We start from the raw sequence: 16,915 nt of genomic DNA, 5'->3' as shown, positions 1-16,915 counted from the left end.
TTTTTCTTTTTTATTGTATTTTTATGTTTTCTTTCCTTGCTATTCTTCTATTTTACTTTTTTATATGAAAATATTGATTTGAACTGAATTTTGGTACATAAGGTCTTCTCTATTGAGTTTTATGTGTTTTATTTCTTGCCTCTTTATTCTTTGAGAGTCTCAAAGCAGCCTTTAAGTTTTTCTCTTTTTGATCAGTTTTTTTGTTTGATTTGTATGCAATCCATTTAATATCCTTTTGTTTTATAATTTTAATATTCTAATGATTTTGGCAGAGTTCTTATTGAGTTGGATCTATTGTTATACTTCTCGCCTTTTCCCCCCCAGTGTTAGCTTTGCATTCTCTCTCTCTCTCTCTCTCTCTCTCTCTCTCTCTGTGTGTCTCTCTCTCTTTTCAATCAATTTGTTTTCTCGTTTTCATGTTTTATATGTTTGAGGTTCTTTTCTTTTATTTTTTAGGCATGGGCTTAATTTGTATCCGAAATCTTTGTATTTGATTCATCAACTTTTGGCTTCTTGAATTCTTCTTAGTCTTAATTGGCCTTGGATTTTATCTGTTTCTTCAATGAGTTCATTTTTAGTTTTATGCACTATCTATTTTGTACTCATTTTTGTTATTTTTTCTAGTTCATTTGATGTGGGCTTGATTTTAGTACCTTAGGTCCATTGTTTTAAGAAGTGGGTTGGGCACCGGCCTATGCAGCCGCCTAAGGCGGATCAGGCCCCACATGCCTTGCTTGGGCTTGGGCAAGCCAAATAAATGGCGTGTCGCTGTGGCATGCATCTATGCTTAGGCGGCTGCTCAAATTGGTGGCTTGAGGGCCTAAAACCTAAGATGTGGGAGGGCGAAAGATATGATTCCAGCACATTGTTGGAGATGGAGTCTATAGCAATCGATGAGCAGAAAGATGTTTTCTTTTTCATCATCACCTTCATCTTCTTCTTCTGCCAATGGTGGTGGTAGTGCTTAACACCGTCATTGCTGCTAGGCATCTGCTACACCAAAAAGAGAAAAAGAAAAAAAAAATGAAAAGGAGAATGAAGATTGGCAATAAACCGGTATAGTTTATCATGTCATAGTTTATCTATGAGTTTGTCATTCTTATTTTTTCATGCTTTTAATGCTATTCTTCGTTCTTATCTTATTTTTTAAAGTGTTCATGATATCATATCATGTGGTAGTTCATTATAATGTTAAATCTAATGACTTTGATGTTTTGGATGTTATCGTACTTTTAAATTTGGTTACTGATATATGAAAACATTTTGTGCGTTATTGTTATCTTCTAAATTTTCATTGAATCACCTCATATTTATAGTTTTTGTAATTTTTAATTCATGAGACCGCTTTGAACTCTAGGCGCCCGCCTAGCACCTAAGTGCTAGGCAGTCGCCCGGCCACTCGTTTCCCACCCACAGTTTTGTAAAACCTTGCTTAGGTCTTCATTAGGGATTTAGAAAAGTAGCTTTCTCATAGGAATAAGGTTTCCACATTTCATGGGAAAGAAAAATTCATGTGTGATATGGAAACGTCTAATTCATATCAACTGGGAATTGGGTTTTTTTCTCCAAAAGTGCCCGATAAGGTATTTTCCTTCATTACGGTTATAACAAGTATTTTACACAACTTTTCTTGAAAAATTGATGCCCAACCAAACATAAGCTATTCTGGTATGTGCCACTTTTTTTATGGTCAACCAAATATGCAAAATACTACTTTCCCAGATATCATATATCTAGGCATTAGCTTTCTAGAAAAAATATTTCAGTAAGAAAATTCTTTCTGCGAACCAAATGAGTCCTATATGAGTTATTGTTTTTGGACTTTTGATTTTTTTTGTAATGTAAAATAGGCTAGTGTTTTGTTGTTTCTTGGATTGATTTATTTTCTTATTTTTGTCTTCTTTATTTTGCCATTATTTTTCTCTTTAATGTCTTTGATGGGAGCTTAATTTTTGTATATTATATCTTTGTTATTGACTTGTTATTTCTTCATTTTTTGAATATTGAGCTAGCCTTTTGTTTTCTCAGCTTCTCTGATCGGTTTGTTTGTTTTTTTCAGATGTACTGTTGTGGTCTTATCGTATCTCATGTCTTCTTTAATTGTGTTATTCTTTCTTGCCTCTTGAACTTTTGAGCATCTCAAGTTAAGCTAGCCTTTTTACTCACCCCATTGCCTCCCATGCGACAGTGAATTCTGCTGACTTCATTTAAGATTTCATCACTGAGGTACAAGCATACTTATTTATTTCTTTTTTAATAGAACTATCTTGATTTATTTGTTCAAAACAATGGACTGAAATATGTGGAAACTGCTCAATTGAGTTGCCAAAATAATGGTTTAGACCTCAAGTAAGGCTTTAAACCCTCCTTCGGGCTATTCTATTGGAGTTTGTTTTATCTTTATGATTTTGTAACTGGTCAATTTGGCAGCCTGCTTCTTTTATGCCCATCAAGTGCTTACATTCATTTTTATGCGTAGTTTTAATCTAGCTTTTTTTTTTTTTAAAGAAAAAAGATAACTATAGCTGAAAGGTTTATATGATCTGTATTTTTCATTAAAATATGTTTCTCTTGCAGGATATTGGAATATGTCCTGATAGACAATTGCTACTGTAGATTAAGTGAATAAGTGGCTATAAAGTTAATGATACAAAAGTGCAAAAACAATTTGATATTGCAAATAACAACTGACAGGGCCAGAGTTGTTGCATAATTGGTAACTCTAAGTCATTAGATCTTGAAAATGTTTATATTTCTGTTACAAAAACATGTTGGATTCCATAAAGCAGCTATAACTTTCGTACTGTGTAAACTATCTATTATTTAATCTAATTTATATGTCAAAGCAAAGAAAACAATGCAAATACATTCTTAGAAATTACAAGAGTATTAATATTTGAGTCGTATGTAAAAGAAGCTCGAGCTCTTATGTCCCTTTACACCAGTCTTAAGTTGAAAAACATTTCTTTTAAAGCTCTAAAGCCTGTGACGCTGAAGCATAATACAGAGTTTGGTAAATAAAGCCTCATAATTGATAGACTTTAGAAACTATGACGCTCAATTGCCGGTGTTTGTAAAATTCAATAAAGCTGCTGGACATGTATAGCTTACTTGGTCTTAATGTTTTCTGCTTTATTAATTTCATACTAAATGCAACTATAATTTATTTTAGTCCACTCCGCTTACTAGTTACTTAGGTTCTGTAGAATTCTCTATCTAGTTTTCCTCCAGATCAAATATAGAAAGGAATTGATACGTGAATTGACTCTGCAGCCGAGTGCTTCAGACAGGGAGCATCATTAAAAGCTTAAGAAATTAACACTTTTGAGGATATTTTGTTGATCAGCTCTTTCTGTGGCGAGTTCTACTTGGTCACGTAGGGACAATAAAGGAGAGATAAGATGGTTGGCATCCCATAAAAGAATGCTGTCAATGTTAGCATGAAAGGTTGCAGGTGCTAGGTTGCAATCTTTTGAAAATATTAAAAACCAAACACGAAGTTTCTTAATGGAGGCAGGACAAGAATGACTCTTTACGTATGGGAATTTAAATCCCACTTTAATGTGGCAACTCAAATCATTGGTGGTAGCCTGCTACTACATCTATGGGTAGTTCCGTTTGTAACTTGCATTAACAAACGGAGTAATACACTCATAAAGCTTTGTTTCAATCATTGAAATAGCTGTGGATTTATATGCTTTGAGAGTCAAGTTCTTCCAATTCAGGTAATACCTTTTCTTTTTCTTTTTTGAAATAACTTCTCAAATACTGCTCTAGCCGTACGGTTTTCTTTCTGCAGCTTCTTCGGTTCATTTTTCTCCGTTGATCTATTTATTTTTATTGGTTCGTTCATTCGGCATGGATGAACTTCTTTTGTGCTTGGCCCCATGCTATGCTGGTGTTTTCTAATGTCAGACACTCGACAAACTTAGCCTCCTTTTGCACACGCTGCACTTTTTTTGGTTCGCACCCAACTTTCGGTGGTGGAATCAACAGTGGGCCGCGATTTTGGTGCAACGTGCCATGCTTATGATTTTGGTGGATTCAACATCTACTTTGAGCTTGCACTAAAATTTGGGACCGCCGCTTGTGGCTCGGTCAGGCCATAAAAGGCGACGCTAAGTTTACCGTGGGAGCATGATCCAGGCTACACCGAGTTCTGCGTCAACGTTTCCATTATGCTTAGCGCGACCTTCTAACAGAGCTTGAGCCGCCCCTAAGACCCACCGTCCAAAAAGATAAAGAAAGTGTATCCTAATCCGTTCTTTTATCCTGAAAACGTTAACCAACCGACCTAATACTGATTCACGCGGCATTAGGTGTATCGATTAAGACTCGAGCAATAGAAAATTAGTAATCTTACACAATTGGATCGCTTTCTAATGTCTATTTTATATGGAATTAGCATTTTATTTCATTCTTAGCCGTTTTGGATCAGGAACTTATCCAGTTAATCTATGAATATTAAGAAGTCACCTATCTAGTCACTTGCTCAATTGGACCTTCGATCTGCGATTGCCTGGCAGATGAGAGATAGAGATGATACAAACAAATCGTTTTCATGTGAGACCCTAAAAGCTAGTTCCAAGCGTCGGATAACATTTTTCGGATCTAGTGCATTGCATTTACATCTATCTACTTTTAGATGGAAAAAAGTCTTTTCGACCTAACACATCTTTATCTGCTTCAACTATGTTATTTTAATGAAAAATCCTTTTATACCTGGGCTGGGTAATGGAATGGCTTTATAGTCGCATTACCCATAGAATTCTACTCACAATGGAGGAGTTTGTTATTGCGTGGAGAACCATACTACCGTTTGCTGTTGGACTCTTGAGCAGCGAACATAGAAAAAGTCAATCTCAATCAATTCCTTTCACTAGCTACATTCTAGTTTAAACTAGTTGTCACGGGGTGGTGCGTGTTTATAGATATACTAAGTCTGTTGCGAGTTAAATGCCTTGGGATTTTGAGATTTACGCATGGCTCCATGGTCACCTCTTAAAATGTTCGACACACTCTAATGAGAGGGGACTTTGACCTTCTAGGGATAGAAATAGACTACCGTTCGATTCTTTCCTGTATCCCATACTTTTCGATTTATTACATGGTTTGTCTCCCCATGCGCCCGGTGAAGTCAAAGAGAAGCGCACGGAAATATATATTTATGAAATTATTAAATTTCATAAGATGTTTTCCTTCAAGAAATCACATGCATTCTCCTCTAGTCAATCATAATTGGAATCCCATCTCGTGCTTCGAAAGTTCGCACGAGAGCGGACGAACAACTGTCCATCGCAACCGTAGCCATCCGCCCTCTTTCGGCGGACAACCCGAATGCATTACTTCGAGAGGGCACCGGACCCGAAGCATTCCTCTTTCTCGAAAAAAATAAAAAAGTTATAGTAGCACGTGGGATCGTGGACCAGAATTTTCTACCCATCTATGTAAAATAAATAAATAAAGCCTTCTCGGGCTATTACTTAAAACACGGTCGATTGGCACTTTAACATTGTATAATCCATGATCAGACGGTTGTGATGGAAAATAAGTTGCTCTCCTTTTTTTTTTTTTTTTTTTTAAGTGATAGCGCACATCGGCAAGAGGTAATAAAAAACAAAATTATAAAAAAAAAATTACGATCTGCCATCGCCGACATCGCGTATCCGGACACCACGTCCGAGATATACCGTACCAACCTCCACTAGGCGGTGGAGTCACCTCCCCGCGTTCGGACAGCGATCGCGGCAGATTTCACAAAGTGTAGTGGTGGACTCCGAGCAGCGACGGAGAAAAAGCCAAGTGGACTTCTGGCAGAGACGGAGAAAAGCGCACCGCGAGTGCGTGCATCCTGGACCATCGAAGGCGGCAGGTGGTGGTGATATTTCGGTAGATAACGCGGAGAAGCGAGGGCATAGCCGATGTAAATCGGGTGAGGATAACACGGGGTTCGCGAGCGGTGGGGCACCCCGCGGTTTTTATATCGTTTCGGAGGGCGGACGGTGGAGGCGAGCGCGAAGGATCAGAGAGGTTCGGAGCTGAGGCTTGGTCCATTGGGATATCTCTCTTTCTTTCTTGCGTTATTCAGAAGCGAATCGCTGGAGATAAGAAAGGAAGAGGAGAAGCTTCGTTAAGAGGGCGGATATCGAGGATAAGGAAGCGAGGACCAGACTATCCTGGGGGCGGGAATTGAGGGGAGAGAGCGGTTTCTCTTCCCCTGTGGGGGTTTGAGGGGTCTTCAAAGCTGGATCGTTGAGATGAACGACGGAGGGCGGGGGAGGGCCGGCGATCGGGCGGCGGGTGCCGGCGGCGGCGTCGGCGGTGGCGCGGTGTGGAGGCTGGCTGACGAGATGAACAGCAACGGATGCCGAGGGGTGGAGTCGGAGTATGTGCGGAGGCTCCACCGGCACGAGCCCAGGGAGAATCAGTGCAGCTCCACTCTCTTCAAGCACATCAGAGCTCCTGTTCACCTCGTAAGTCATCGATTCTTTGGGTATCCTTGGTTTCGAGAAGAAAAGCTATGATCGCTGAAGTTTTTGAATGGTTTCTTGATGGATATTTATATGTGGCGTGGATATGTTAGAATAGATCTGAAGGTGTTCGGATAAAGAAATTATTCGATTTTCTCCAAGAAAAATTATATGTTGTACTAATTAAGCTATATTTTAGGGGATTTCTGCGGTTTCTTCGATTGGTTTGGATTGGCATGGATTTTGATCTCGTTGGTAGCCCGAGTATTCTCAGGTTTCCTTTTATAGATAAAAGAAAAGAATAGTTCTCTTCTGAAATAGGTGGTGGGTAATACGACGAATTCTGATTCCAGAAATCTTTAATGGATTAAATAACAAGAATAAGAAATCATCTTGGTCAACAAGAATATATAGGATGATCTGATCGTACCTATTTTTATTTTAACAGAGTTTTGATGGCGAAGATTTTACATTTTCTTCTACTACTTCAATCAAATCATATTAATGTTCATATAGGTTCCCTCTTATTAGAAATTCATTGATTGCAGGTGTGGTCTTTGGTGAGGAGATTTGATCAGCCCCAGAAGTACAAGCCCTTTGTAAGCAGATGTGTCATGCAAGGGGATCTGGGGATTGGGAGCGTGAGGGAAGTGAATGTCAAATCTGGGCTCCCTGCCACCACCAGCACCGAAAGGTTGGAGTTTCTTGATGACAATGAGCACATACTCAGCATTAAGATTGTGGGAGGAGACCATAGACTCAAGGTCTGGTGCTCTTATCTCCTGTCTTCTGTTTTCCCTTTTCTTCTTCCTCAGTATGTCTCATGCCTGGTTCTTGATCAATCAGGTTATCATCGGTGAAGAAATTAGCCATTCGAATGGTAAATTTGGTTGTTCTATTTGTAGGCTCTTAGAATTGCAAACTGTCTTGAACGATCAGGTTTCCATATCTTCGATACCAGTTGCATAGGGTTGTCTTTGATAGATGTTTTTTTTAGTTCTGGATCAATTATGGCTATAAGAGTGACTGCTGCTTTCTGAGCGATTTGCTCGATTGACGTACATTTACTGAAGTTGCATGCCTTTATTCTTTTTTTTTTTTTTTTTGCTTGATTCTTGCAGCTGTTCTTTCTTGTTTTTTTTTTTTTATTTGGACTCTTCCAGAGGTATTTAATTTTTGTTTCTAAAAAGAAAGGTGCATTGGGTTCTACCAAAACATAGCATATTTAACTGCAGCACATTTTGATTGTTTGTGCTTGTTTATAGCGTGTCAATCAGTAGGAGAATCATTGGATCAAAGTTTGCCATACCAGTCTTTACGGTATCGTACCGGACTTATCATACGGGTACCGAATCGGTACATGATATCGTATCATACCGGCACTCGATATATTAAATCTTATCGTACTATACTATGTACTGATATTGTAATAGAACTATATCAGTACCGAGACGGCAAATCTTGCATTGGATATTCTGAAGTTTCTCCACCGAACCTTTTCCACTCTAAAACTTTTTGCCCTACGTGTCAACTAAACGGTCAAACTATCGGCTAGCATATAGATCTCAGGCATTCGTCATTCTTTTTCATTTCATCTTGCATATATTTTCAGATTTTCGAATGTCGCTATGTAGCACAACTTTTGTCATCCAGAATGTAACTTATTTCTTTTTAATGTAAAATATATGACAACTGTGTTGGGTTTTTTTAGTTTTCTCCTAACTAGAGCTGCATACTTCTGTATCTATAGAACTGCATAGTTGTTTTTGAATAGGAGAGTTTATTTGCTAGGGGCGGTCCTCTGATCTGGGGATCGCGCATCTACCATGCAATGCAAGTGTTTATTCTTTTGTCGTAGTTTAGAGCATCAGCAGATGCTTAGTGACATCTGATGCAAGTGTTTATTCTTTTGTATATAGGTAGTGTATTTTGTAGAGTAACATCTGATGCTTAGTAAACTTTGGTCAAGATTGAAGTCATTTTAAATCGTATGGAGACTCATTCACCACCGTGTCACTTGGCAGAACTACTCCTCCATCATTACCCTCCATCCGGAGAGCATTGATGGGAGACCAGGGACACTGGTGATAGAATCCTTCGTGGTGGATGTGCCCGATGGGAACACCAAGGACGAGACATGCTTTTTCGTGGAGGCGGTGATCAAGTGCAATCTCAAATCTTTGGCTGACGTGGCAGAGCGCTTGGCGGCGCAAGACCGGACGGAGCCCATCGATCGATGATTCCGCTGAGTCATCTGCTGGAAATTCTCCTGATAAAGCTCTCAAGCCATTCAGTACTTGGAAGCTTTTGGGAGATACTGGTAGTTTCTCCTCCTTGGATCCTTCTCTCACCCTTCTCCTCCTATCCTTCTGTAGTTCTGTGTCATTCCCATGCTCTTTCCGAATGAAGGCAATGTTTTTAATTGTCTGGGTAGAGCAGGAACCTCTATTCTCTCATAGGACTCACACATTCAGAACTTGCGCATAGGTAGTTGGGTTTCCTCGCTCGGGTTTTCCTGAACTATGGCTTTTGAGCGGTGGTGTGTGTAAATATCTATGTTTAAATTGATGTTTGTATGATGTTAGCGATGAAGGCCTATCTATCTGATGCTGCCGTGGAGATGGGAATTTAGAGGACGTTCGGCTGTCTTGTTGGGTGCTTTCGTGCGGGTTGGAGGCATTGTGTATATTTGGACATTGAGATAGAGAAATTCTGGATGGACGTAGATTTAGTAATAGATTTCATCTCAGGACGTGTAATATTCTCTCCTGTTTGACATTATATCTTAGCAGTTCAGAGTTAACATGCCTGTTTGGAAAACTCGTTTGTTCAAATCTTTTAGCTGATTTATTTTCCTTCCCAATTACGTGCCCTAAATCATGGGGCGTCAGTTTAGAGTTTTGCATGCTTTGTTTTGAAATTTCTTGATAGTCCAAATCAAATCTATTCCTTCAATTTGGTCTCTGGCGTGCCCCAAATTATGGGCATGGTTGATTTAGTCCTGAAATGTGGAGGAGGGATGAAGGATATGGTAGAAGAGTCTGGTTGTCTCTAATTGGCTGTGTGGGACAGTGGGATGCTATCATAAGGTTTATTAAAGCACACGTGGGTCTATGATTTGCCGGTGGAGACGTTGGTTTGGGCCGTCCGGGGGCGATGCATCGAGACCAAATGCTTCGGCCGTCGTCATCTGGATGGTGCCCTGCTTCACGCTTCCTCTGGACGGTAAAAGAAAAATGAAAGAGACAACCCCCTTAACAAGTGGGGTGCAATATCGCGAAGTTAATAGAATCAATCACTCGCTGTCGCTCATGGGTTTCTTCTTGTGATCTCCTTTTAACAAGTGTCCTCGAGTCCACTCTTCTGTGAGAGGGCCGGATTGGACTCAGGAGATATGGATGACTGACTGAGATGGCAAGGCTTTGGTTCAACGAGTCATTGCAAGTTCCTAATTCAAGTGGTTCACGAGTGGCCATGCGGCCTTTCTTAAAGCCACAGGTCAGGCGTCTATGTTATTATAGAAATCATCATTGGAGCTCAACATGTTGGCTGATTCGCTTGGGCATATTCGGAGCTTGGGAAAGAGATGCCGTGCAAGAAAGCAGCCAGTGCAGTGGGGTCCACTGATCGAACTTATTTTGTCTGTATAAAGAACATCCGCACAGAATAAGTTTCCAAGTTTTTCGGCTGAGTGATGATTGGCATTGATATTCCAGGGTATGACCCTGCCTTATATTCCCAAGTTGGACATTGGATGTTGCTTTTCCTGTCCATATCTGTGGCCTGTGCCTTTGCGATTGGCTAATGTTGCAGCGCCGATACTTACTACCGCAAAAAGCTTTCTCAGAGGAGAGGTTTGTGGTGTAAAGCATCGATCCTCTCATAGTCTCATGTTGCATGGCCAGCCAGTTGTATAGTAAAATAATTGTTAATAAATTTAGGACTTTTATTTTCGGGCGATTGTGATCGTTCATGCTTAGCTTTTTATCTTTTCAGTTTCTGTATCTGATGGGCAGTATTTTGGGCACCCAAAAGGATAAACTGCAGTGCGACGCCACTTGCTCCATCTTTCTCAAGTTGGGTTGCCATTTGCGGGCTAGTTTGGTCACCAATTATGTCACCACCACGGTTTGGGTGGCTGCCCTTGAGCTGAATACAGAAACAGGACAGTGTGATGATTACTCATTATGCACGAGGATTCCATTTGTTAAACCATGCTATTCTTCCATGAAGCAATCTAACGTACGCACACAGTTTGCTCGAAGAATGAAGCTTGTAGGAGTAATTTTATTTGAAACACAGAATATGAAACCCTACGTGTTTCTGTTAGAGTGGTAAAAAGTCACTAAATATGTGCGGATCTGTGTTTTTTTTTCTTCCCCGTTAAAAGTCACATTTTTTTCCATAAAAAAAAAGGTGCAAATCTATGTTGCATAAACCTTTTGGATACCTGTTAGAAAATGCCTGTCAAGAAAAGAAAAACTCCTGGAAAAATATAGACCCGTTGAACAGTAAATAACAAAACTGAAAAAAGATAGAGATTCTCGAAGTGTTTCATCCGCTGGTGAGATCACTATCATCTATTAGATACCATGCATACATGTGCAAGTGGGCCATGCGCCAATACTTATTTTTAACTTGTAACCTTTAAACTTAATATTTCTCTCAGTGATATTTCTTCCAGATGAAGAAAAGAAATGAAAGTGGCTTTATTTTTGGCTAAAAGTATATTCTTAGATTACTTTGGAGACTTTCTTCTCTTTCTCCCTGGCAAACATGCACTCAGCTTGGCAAGCTCCATCTGTACCATGCATACGACTAACAATTTTGAAATCATGAAATATTCTATCTCAATTCCATCTATTATTTTTATGCCAAAAATACACTTCCATATTGTCTATAATATATAATTTTCTCTCTCTTAATTTTAACCATTAAAAAGAAAGAATATTAAAAAATTTTAGTTTGCTTTTGAAATCCAACCTTAGACAGATAAAAATATTTTTCCAAATCAAATCATATCTGGGAATAACTGCTTATTAAACCTGATCTGAAAACAAAAACAATGTGACAAAAGTATGAAAAGGTTTTACATTATTTTGAAAATACATTGAAATAAAAATACAAAAATATTTCTTCTAAATCCATTCCTATTTACTAATAATTGTTTTTTTAACTTATAGCCCCCAAAATAACTGTGTTTTAACATTTAATATTATTTTTAAAAATGTTTCTCTATTGTGTATATACAGCTAGAATATTATTTCTATTATTTCTCAAGATGAGCTGGCTGAGAAGGACACGAGGAGAGTAGCAACTATAAACACCTAACACATAGCATAATAAATTCAAAATGATCTTTGACATGTGATGTGAAGTTTAAGGATCATAATTTATGATCCAACCTATTAACCTGATTGGCGAATGACCTACTTAAAGCAGATTTGAATTTGATATAAATATATTTGAATCGGGTCAATTCATCTAGACCTGTTTCTTAAATAGGTAGGATTTAAGTTTAAACCTTTAGTCCATTTAATCTATTTTAACCTATTTAATAATTAGATTGGATCAGATCCATTTAACTTGTTTAAAATTTATTTAATCTATTTAATCTGTTTAATCCGACTCATTTAATTTGTTTAAACTATTTAATTCGTTTAATAATTGGGTCGGAACATAAGCAGGCCCAATTCTATGGCACGGCCCAAAAAGCATGGAGCGGTGCTTAGGGCGGCAGCTGCAACGGATTGGAGCGACATTTGCACTACCAACTCCAAGTCTATTGCGGCTCCGGACTCGAGGGGGGTCGAAGGGTTTTCTTTGTGGGGGGGGGGGGGGGGGATTTAGGGCAAAAGAGACGAGCGGCAACGAAGAATTAAGTGGAGCAGAGACAGGAGAGAGGAGGGAAGAGAAGAGAGGGGGATGCCTCTGTACGATTGCCTCCTGCTGGCGAAGCCCCGTGTGAAGAAGGAGGCCGTGATGGATCTGGTGGCCCGCGTTGGGCGCCGCGTCTACCAGCGCAACGGCGTCATCACTGACATCAAGTCCTTCGGCACTGTCCAGCTCGGCTATGGCATCAAGAAGCTCGACGGCCGTCACTACCAGGTTCCCCAAAATAACCTCCTCAATCTTTTTATTTTCATGCCCATTTTTCTTCCTGTCGTCTTCTTTCTTGATTTTTTTGTCTCGTTTTTTTTTCCTCCTCCCGTTCAGCTCCTGATGTATATAATCATGGTAATTTTATATGCTAAGATGTTTTTGAGTTTGATGTTCTGTTGTATGCGATTATAGCCCCTCCTTAGGATGAGGTGGACGATGTCAAGAATTCAACTATGGATCATTAAAAACATTTGGAACTGTGTTTTGGATAAATAAGACCTCTAGTATGATCATCTCTGCGTTTCTTTGTTTTGTAGCTCCAGGTGTTTGATGAAATGACCGAAAAATTGCAATACATGAAAGGCTTGTATTATGATGTGGGATGGGTTTAACCAAATTTTAGCTTCACTGGCGATGTCAGTTGGCATTCTTGTGTTATGATGTATTTTATTTTCGATTGGTTGTGCTGGAACCTAACAATCAAGTGGCACCGTGTCAGCCTGTCGGATTTTCCTGATTTTTGTTGTCATGCTTTTTCTCGATGGACTGTTTTGTTCACCAACAAAATAAGTTTTTTGATGGATGTACATTTTTAGATTGTTTGACGGATGGACTTCTTTAGTTTTTAGCTTGTCAGCTTATTCACCAAAAATAAGTTCTTTGTTTGGAGGCCACCTATGGAAAGTGGATAAACAATTAAAAGATGTCTGTTAGCCTACGAATCCACAAATAAAATTGCTAGGACAAAATGGAACTAAAGATATAGGGTTTGGATCTCTTGATCTTTCTGTTGTGGATCGGATTAATAGGTTAACAAGCTAATACATGGAACAGTAAGAACAAGTGCATGAAGAATGCATGCATTAGTATAGTTTCTCAATGGGTTCTGTATGCTCATCACTGTATGAAATAAGCAGTTAATGTAAGATGATGGTTTTGTAAAATAAGCATCTTAATGTGGGCTTCTGGTAGAGCTACACATTCCGAAATGTTTGCACTGAAGAAAGATATTGATTGCCCTAATATAGGACAACATAAGTGTATATTGGATAGGGTAGTTTAATCCTGTGTAACATAAGAAAAGGGGGTTGATTTATGTCATAGCATTTGAGAAGGAGAGAGGAGGCCTGAGAAATCTCAGATTGTAGTTGTGTTGAAGGATTTGAAGAAGTTTCTGTAAGAAAATGAAAACTTTGATTTATGGATTACCTCTCTTCGGCATCAATATTGCTTTTAAATGAAACAACAAACAGAGGTTATGCTAGAGCACTGCGTATAACTTCAAATGATTCCACTTATCTTGCTAATCTTCTTGTCGTTTCTACCTTAGAACAAATTGTTTCCCTTTTCTTCTAATATTGAAGATTGTTGTTGCCAATACATGGTAGGATTCATCCTGAGAACCCTTAAATTATCTACTCTTGGACTTTTGGATTTTTGGAGACTACTTAAAATTTCACAGGAATATCTGAATGTTAGATATTTTCTCTGAGAACTTTAGATATTCTTGTTTAGAAGATGCATTCTAGTGTATAGGTATTGAAGTATAGGAAAAACAACTATTGGGAGGCTTGCAACTCACCTTGAGAAAGTTGCTACTCGATGTTACAAGTGTATAGACCTGTGGACTGCAAGTTCAACTCTGATATTCGGAGTCAGGTGCTACACTCATGTGGTATTTGTTGTAAAATCTTCTGAATGTATTGTTAAATAGTTACTAAGAATGGGATAGTGGATTATCAAAAGACATTAGAAGGGTGTTCAAAATAATCCCTTGCCATGCTAGAGCATGGGTAATCTGGAAAGAAATAAATAGGATCAAGGGATGAGATGTGAACTCGACTTAGAAGTACAACGGCGTGTGGCTGACAAAAAGTAGACACATGGAGATTAATTACCATTTTAGTCATTCAATTTTAATGAATAACATTACTATTGTGACATCACTTTTTTTTCAAATGAAAGAAAAAAAAGGAGAAACGAAAGGAGAGAAGGGTGAGAAACTGTTATTTTGCAGATATACGGCTGTGATGACAGATGTTGGTTTCAATTTACAAAAAGACCGTTTAATGAAGTTTACAGAATCTATGCCAAAAAAAAGTACATATATATGGAATCAAGATTACCTTCCATGTGCTCAGTTCTTCTTTCTCAATCCATTCTTTTATTGCATAAACCTCATTTTATATAGTGAACCAACAGACAGGTTTGTATAAGGATGTCATGTAAATTTCACTCATGGGAAATCAAAATTCCTGATAGACCACAGTCAACATGCAGAATTTTAAAGAGCATTACTTTGAATACAAATGAATGATAGTACTCACACACATTTTTATTTCCTATGTATGAGAGCACGAGGCTTTAACATGAGTACAGGGGTTTCCTTGGGGCTTAAGAGCTATGAGCAGAGACTATCCCTGTTTGATGTTTTTTGAACTTACCTGACATGCATGATGTGGCAAAATATCCCACCCTCATGTGTACATATGGACAGATGTTGAGAGACTGGCTTGGTTTAAGTACTTTCGCATCAACGCACACATGAACATCTTCACTTGTTACATAAATGTTGCTAAATATGCAATATGCGATTTGCCTATCATATCCAGTGATGTTTTTCTTCATCCATATGTATAATTATGTTCTTGTTATGGATTGCCAGTAGTGTTGTAAAATGGTAACCACTAATCATTGTGTTCTGTGGAACATATTTTTCAACAGTTCTGTTTATACTTATATGCTTGATGCGTGTTATATATGTGCAGGGCCAACTCATGCAGATGACTATGATGGTTCCACCTACTTTTAATCAGGAACTTCAGTATTTGAATAAGGAAGATCGACTGCTTCGCTGGCTTGTGGTAAAACACAGGAATGCTGTATATGGACTAGAGTTCATTAATGAGGATGATGGGAAGGATGAGCTAAGCATGTTCCGCAGTGGTAGCTTGATAAATAAGGGAGATGACGAAGATGATGATGAGGATGAGGATGAAGATGACGGTGAATATGAAGTGGAGTAGACTGTTTAACGAGTTGTGCACTTCAGTATTCAATTCTCCCGTAGTCGTTGAACATAGTAAACTATGATTGCAAGTTTCACAGAAAATGGGTCGAGGAAACATCTTTATGATTTGGATGCCGTTGCAACATTGAAGAACTGGAAGTTTGTTCTCTGGTCCTCTGATTTAGTTTGTGGCTGGCTGCTTTATTATACTGGGTGCATGGCAGCCTAATTTAGGCCAAATTGTACTTCTGCAGTAAGCATGAATTGCTGTAAATCATTTATTTCAATTTGTTGGCCCTTTGTTTCCAAGTTTTCAATCCTCTCTAGTTTCCTCCTGCCGTAGCTGCTATCTTTTGTCTTATTATGATGATAGAGGGAGCAAACTCTAAAATATACAGACTCTCTAAGAATTTGATAAGTCGCCCTTTATGAATCGCTTAAAGTTAAAACTGTGTAAGAGCATGCCTAGATCTTTCACTCATGCTGTCTTCAAGTATATATTGTCACTTGGTCACCGGAATGCATATTTTGTAGAGATCAGGAAGAAACCTCTGCTCATCCATTCTTCGAGTGTATTTTGGTCAAAGGCCTCTGGACTGAGATATTGCAAAGGTTCTGACTCGCCAGTCCTGTTGTTTTGGATAACCGGTGCTGGTTAAGTTGGCTAACAGTGCATATCAACAGGGGCGACAGGACAGCATGGAATGAACCACAGGAATTTTAGAAATGAGAACAGTAGGGGCTTGGTCTCTTTATCTCTTACTGGATTTCTCATCCTATGCCACTTGATGTACGTATGTATGTATCTTTTTGTCATCTCGATGAAGCTGATGGGAAACCAACTTTTCTGAAAAAAAATAAGAATCTACGCGGGGCTTTGTGTGAATTACTTTAAGAATGATGCCGTGGCTCTTGAATCGTAGAACAAGCCTGTGCGATCGCCACGCCAAACCCATTCTTGTCCCCGACGGTCTTCTCATGAGAATGTTTGGAAGCAAATTACCTCAGCGTCCCAATTAGCATCATAAGCCGCTCTTGTATTATGACGAACAAACGGGCTAGTGAACTGAGCTTATATAGCTCAGTGGTGGCACCCTCTTGCCTTCAATTCAAGCAAGAGGTCTAGGGATTAACCCCATCTCTCAAGATGGTCGCTGTGGGCTGTGGAGCGGTACTGCGTAGTGGGTGCTCTTAAATTAATATAGGTCGCTGCAAACTACAAATTTTCACAAACATTAAGCTACATAGGCCCAGTCAGATCATGATATATGCCTGTAATTGTTGTCGGGTCATGAGACGCTCATGCATGCACATGAGAGAGGGATTTTTTTTT

General features: G+C 38.9%; 2 protein-coding genes across 2 annotated transcripts; both read left to right on the top strand.

The window, feature by feature from the left end:
- The first annotated feature begins 5,983 nt into the window (after nucleotides 1–5,983).
- Nucleotides 5,984–10,428, top strand: LOC103702957 (abscisic acid receptor PYL8). The gene is made up of 3 exons (XM_008785615.6): nucleotides 5,984–6,473; nucleotides 7,019–7,234; nucleotides 8,495–10,428. Exons 1-3 carry the CDS (start codon nucleotides 6,258–6,260, stop codon nucleotides 8,708–8,710), a joined length of 648 nt encoding a protein of 215 aa, XP_008783837.1. The 5' UTR covers nucleotides 5,984–6,257; the 3' UTR covers nucleotides 8,711–10,428.
- Nucleotides 10,429–12,222: 1,794 nt separating this feature from the next.
- On the top strand, nucleotides 12,223–16,031 carry LOC103702956 (uncharacterized). The gene is made up of 2 exons (XM_008785614.6): nucleotides 12,223–12,578; nucleotides 15,341–16,031. Exons 1-2 carry the CDS (start codon nucleotides 12,396–12,398, stop codon nucleotides 15,596–15,598), a joined length of 441 nt encoding a protein of 146 aa, XP_008783836.2. The 5' UTR covers nucleotides 12,223–12,395; the 3' UTR covers nucleotides 15,599–16,031.
- Nucleotides 16,032–16,915: the final 884 nt, after the last annotated feature.

The sequence above is a fragment of the Phoenix dactylifera genome, chromosome 5, assembly GCF_051530095.1.
Source record: "Phoenix dactylifera cultivar Ajwa chromosome 5, Ajwa_hap1_PhDact_Kaust_v1.1, whole genome shotgun sequence".
In the NCBI taxonomy this organism is placed as follows: Eukaryota; Viridiplantae; Streptophyta; class Magnoliopsida; order Arecales; family Arecaceae; genus Phoenix; species Phoenix dactylifera.
This window is presented reverse-complemented; position numbering and strand designations above follow the sequence as displayed.